A 5,542-nucleotide genomic window follows, 5' to 3' on the forward strand; every position below is an offset into this window, starting at 1 on the left:
AGTGGTCAAACAAGAGATGGCAAGAGTGAACATCGACATTCTAGGCATCAGCGAACTAAAATGGACTGGAATGAGTGAATTTAACTCAGGTGACCATTACATCCACTACTGTGGGCAGGAATCCCTTAGAAGAAATGGAGTAGCCATCATAGTCAACAAGAGTCCAAAATGCAGTATTTGGATGCAATCTCAAAACAACAGAATGATTTCTGTTCGTTTCCAAGGCAAACTATTCAATATCATGGTAATGCAAGTCTATACCCTGACCAGTAACACTGAAGAAGCTAAAGTTGAACGGGTCTATGAAGACATACAAGACCTTTTAGAACTAACACCCAAAAAAGATGTCCTTTTCATTGCAGGGGGCTGGAATGCAAAAGTAGGAAGTCAAAAAACACCTGGAGTAACAGGCAAATTTGACATTAGAGTACAGAATGAAGCAGGGCAAAGGTTAATAGAGTTTTGCCAAGAAAACGCAGTGGTAATAGCAAATACCCTCTTCCAACAATACAAGAGAAGGTTATACACATGGACATCACCAGATGGTCAATACCAAAAGCAGATTGATTATATTCTTTGCAGACAAAAATGGAGAAGCTCTATACAGTCAGCAAAAACAAGACTGGGAGCTGACTGGCTCAGATCATGAACTCCTTATTGCCAAATTCAGACTTAAATTGAAGAAAGTAGGGAAAACCACTAGACCATTCAGGTATGACCTAAATCAAATCCCTTATGATTACACAGGGGAAGTGAGAAATAGATTTAAGGGACTGATCTGATAGACAGAGTGCCTGATGAACTATGGACGTAGGTTCATGACATTGTACAGGAGACAGGGATCAAGACCATCCCCAAGAAAAAGAAGTGCAAAAAAGCAAAATGGCTGTCTGAGGAGGCTTTAAAAATAGCTGAGAAAAGAAAAGAAGTGAAAAGGAAAGATATACCAATTTGAATCCAGAGTTCCAAAAAATAGCAAGGAGAGATAAAAAAGCCTTCCTCAGTGATCAATGCAAATAGAGGAAAACAATAGAATGGGAAAGACTAGAGATCTCTTCAAGAAAATTAGAGATACCAAGGGAACATTTCATGCAAAGATGGGCTCAATAAAGGACATAAATGGTATGGACCTAACAGAAGCAGAAGATATTAAGAAGAGGTGGCAAGAATACACAGAAAAACTGTACAAAAAATTTCCTCATGACCCAGATAATCACCATGGTGTGATCGCTCACCTAGAGCCAGACATCCTGGAATGTGAAGTCAAGTGGGCCTTAGGAAGCATCACTACAAACAAAGCTAGTGGAGGTGATAGAATTCCAGTGGAGCTATTTCAAATCCTGAAAGATGATGCTGTGAAAGTGCTACACTCAATATGCCAGCAAATTTGGAAAACTCAGCAGTGGCCACAGGACTGGAAAAGGTCAGTTTTAATTCCAATCCCAAAGAAAGGCAATGCCAAAGAATGCTCAAACTATGACACAATTGAACTCATCTCACACGCTAGCAAAATAATGCTCAAAATTCTCCAAGCCAGGCTTTAGCAGTACGTGAACCATGAACTTCCTGATGTTCAAGCTGGATTTAGAAAAGGCAGAGGAACCAGAGATCAAATTGCCAATATCTGTTGGTTCATTGAAAAACCAAGAGAGTTCCAGAAAAAACATCTATTTCTGCTTTATTGACTATGCCAAAGCCTTTGACTGTGTGGATCACAATAAACTGTGGAAAATTCTTAAAGAGATGGGAATAGCAGACCTGCCTCTTGGGAAACATGTATGCAGGTCAGGAAGCAACAGTTAGAACTGGACATGGAACAACAGACTGGTTCCAAATTGGGAAAGGAGTACGTCAAGGCTGTATGTTGTCACCCTGCTTATTGAACTTATACGCAGAGTACATCATGAGAAAAGCTGGGCTGGAAGAAGCACAAGCTGGAATCAAGATTGCCAGGAGAAATATCAATAACCTCAGATATGCAGATGACACCACCCTTATGGCAGAAATTGAAGAAAAACTAAAGAGCCTCTTGATGAAAGTGAAAGAGGAGACTGAAAAAGTTGATTTAAAGCTCAACATTCAGAAAACTTAAGATCATGGCATCCGGTCCCACTACTTCATGGGAAATAGATGGGAAAACAGTGGAAACAGTGTCAGACTTTATTTTCTTGGGCTCCAAAATCACTGCAGATGGTGACAGCAGCCATGAAATTAAAAGACACTAGCTCCTTGGAAGGAAAGTTATGACCAACCTAGACAGCATATAAAAAGCAGAGACATTACTTTGCCAACAAAGGTCTAGTCAAGGCTATGGTTTTTCCAGTAGTCATGTGTGGATGTGAGAGTTGTACCATAAATAAAGCTGAGCACTGAAGAATTGATGCTTTTGAACTGCGGTGTTGGAGAAGACTCTTGAGAGTCCCTTGGACTGTAAGGATATCCAATCAGTCCATCCTAAAGGAGATCAGTCCTGGGTCTTCATTGGAAGGACTGATGTTGAGGCTGAAACTCCAATCCTTTGGCCACCTGATGTGAAGAGCTGACTCATTTGAAGAGACTCTGATCCTGGAAAAATTGAAGCCGGGAGGAGAAGGGGATGACAGAGGATGAGATGGTTGGATGGCATCACGGACTCAATGGACATGAGTTTGAGTAGGCTCTGTGAGTTGGTGATGGACAGGGAGGCCTGGCATGCTGCAGTTCATGGGGTTGCAAAGATTTGTACATGACTGAGTGACTGAACTGAACTGAACTGATTTAAGACATTTACCAGTTTTGTTTTTTTTTTTCTGATTTGTAACTTTAATTGAATCGTTGCTAATCATTTTTAAAGTCTTTCCTCATAAGCACCAAATTTTAATATCTATATCAATTTGGGTGGGAAAGAAACTCCATGAAGAACTCCCCTCCAGAAGAAAACAATGATGTTCACTCCTCCAAACAACAAAATTCAAATTCAAAGTCTACCAAAATGAAAACAAAACAAACAAACAAAAAAAAGTCCACACAGAAAAACAGAAACAAAAACAAAAATCACATTCTAGGGGTTCAGTGCATTTAGCAGCCTTCACTGTGCTGTCTAATCATCCTAGTTCATCAAAATATACATTTTTCCATTTGATTTTTAAATTAAAAAAATAATTAAAAACAGGAAACATGAAGGAATTCACGATCAATTGCCTGACTTGTTTCGATTTCACGTACAGCATAGAAAGGTCAGGAAGGCTATTTGCAGCACACGTGACTCGGGGACACTGATTTTCAAGGTTTAGCTTTCTTCCAAACAGTGTAAAATACCCACAATTCCAAGTACGAAGGGACACAGACGATCTCCTTCGAGAATTCCACAGGACAATACAGGCGCCCCAGCTGTTCTTCATAGAGCGACAGGGCTTCTGTCAAATTGACACAGTTTCCCTGTGTAAAGTATTTCCCATCCTGTTTCAATACTTTAATTGAGAGGTCAAGAACCAGTCTGAGAAACTCCCATGTGGAATCTTCTTCCAGAGATGTGGAGATTGGAACAGCTGTCAAATCATTAATCACATAATCAAACTCTCTCCTTTCTTTGGCGTACCTCTTCAGTACTGGAATACAGTCTTCTATTAGAACCTGATAGCAAAAAAAAAAAAAAAAAGAACCTGATAGCAGTCTCCTTTAAGATTGTCTAAGACATCACCACACGTTTTTCACATGTATTTCTTACATCCGTCAATCACCATTTGGTCAATCTCTACCATAGTCACCATCTTTGGTTTCAGTTTGACTATTTCACATAATATGCCCCCATCTCCACCTCCCAGAATTAGTACATCTTTGCCACTGTAATCTTCTTTGCCACTGCCCATGATGGCCCGGGTATACGCCAAATCACTTTCCACCAAATTAACATCCCCACTGAGGATGATAATATTCCCAAATTGCTTTGAGTGTAAAATTTTAATGTTCTGGTAAGGTGAGTCTTCGTCATACACCACTTTATCTATGTCGTACTCAACCAGGCGACCATCCGCAGTGGGCCAGTATCTGTCAATGGCCCCTCCTCGAACTATGGGTGGTAATCGCTTTACCCGCTCAGTACTGTCCTGACTCAATTCTTTCATTCTTTCTTCTACTTTGTTCAAAAGACTATCGACTTCTTTGCCTTGTGCGTCGCCGTCGTAGCTCTGAAGATCCAGCAACACCAATCCATGCGGGTAGATTCTCAAATTGGCAAAGCTGCCGTTTTTGTTTATGTACGTCGCTAAATAGCCATGGTCCTGCCAGGTGTGCACTGACTCCGTCATCCCCTGCTCCTGGAAAATGGACTGGAGGCCTTTCAGAATGGTCTCACCATCAGCTTTGGCGCCGAGCATGAAGTCGAGGGTGCTGTGCCGTGCTGCTGCCATAGTGAGGCGAGGCCCTGGGCCATGCCTGGGGGAGACGGCAAGAGAGACTGGGGGGGCCGCGCGGGCGTGTCAGGCTGCGGCCGGCGGGGAGTGCGCCGCGCCGGGGAGGCCGAGCTTTACCCGTTTTTTAATTGGATTGTTTGTTTGTCTTTTTGTTGGTGAGCTCTAAGAGTTCTTTATATAGTCCAGATACTAGACCCTTATCAGATATATGAGTTGCAAGTATTTTCTCCTATGTTGTAGGATGTTTGAAACAGATTTTAAGATAACTGATTTGACAACTGTGTGTACAGGAAAGATTGGAGGAGAAATGAAAGGCAGAAGGACCAACTAGGAAGCCATTGCATTTCTTCAGGTTGCAGTTAACCTGCAAAATAGTAACAGTAGGATAATGCACTCAAAAGATTGTGTACCACAAGTGAAATAAGGAAAAGTCAAAGTGTAATGGATGCGATCAGCCTTATTAGAAGTAGCAAATAACCTGGTGTAGTTTCAGGAAAGCATAATTCTATCAATATATCTAAAGCTGTAGCAGCCTAATCACTTAAAGTAAAATGGTTGAAGCCCTAACACAATCAAACTCTAACCCAATCAATTATAATAAAATGGCTGAAGGGAACAGAAACAGAATCAATTATATTAACTTGGCTGGAGCTGAAACCCAATCAGTTGAATTGCACCTTGTCTTCCTAGAAAGGGTAGATAGTCTGCAGAGAATTACCTCTCTCCAACCAAATAAAAAAAAAGTTGTCACTATTTCTCTTGTGATGTTTAGGGAGGAACATTCCCTGTTTGGCCAAGGGAATATCATATATTTACAAACGTGAGAGATACAATTCTATTAGCCATCAAAATTATCCAGCTAATTTGAATCACTTGTTCGCTAAACAACTTCTAATTATAACATTTGACTTCCAAATTGTCAACTGTTTTCATCAGTCAATAGGATTGCCTAGGCTACTGTAAGTTCTATGTCAAACTATGTAAATCTATGTAAAGTTTTCATTCCAATCCCAAAGAAAGGCAATGCCAAAGAATATTCAAACTACTGTGCAACTGCACTCATTTTACACGCTAGCAAGATAATGCTCAAAATCCTCCAAGCTAGGTGTCAACAGAACATGAACCAAGAACTTCCAGATGGATTTAGAAAA

The 5,542-nt window shown here is 40.7% G+C and overlaps 1 protein-coding gene across 1 annotated transcript; it reads right to left on the reverse strand.

Moving 5' to 3' along the window:
• Positions 1 to 2,767: 2,767 nt before the first annotated feature.
• LOC133247261 (spermine synthase-like) lies at positions 2,768 to 4,467 on the reverse strand. The gene is given in 2 exon segments (XM_061415800.1): positions 2,768 to 3,621; positions 3,624 to 4,467. Coding segments are annotated over 2 exon segments (1,125 nt in total). The 5' UTR covers positions 4,389 to 4,467; the 3' UTR covers positions 2,768 to 3,261.
• Between the last annotated feature and the right edge of the window lie 1,075 nt (positions 4,468 to 5,542).

The sequence above is a fragment of the Bos javanicus genome, chromosome 5 (genome assembly GCF_032452875.1).
Source record: "Bos javanicus breed banteng chromosome 5, ARS-OSU_banteng_1.0, whole genome shotgun sequence".
Classification (NCBI taxonomy): Eukaryota; Metazoa; Chordata; class Mammalia; order Artiodactyla; family Bovidae; genus Bos; species Bos javanicus.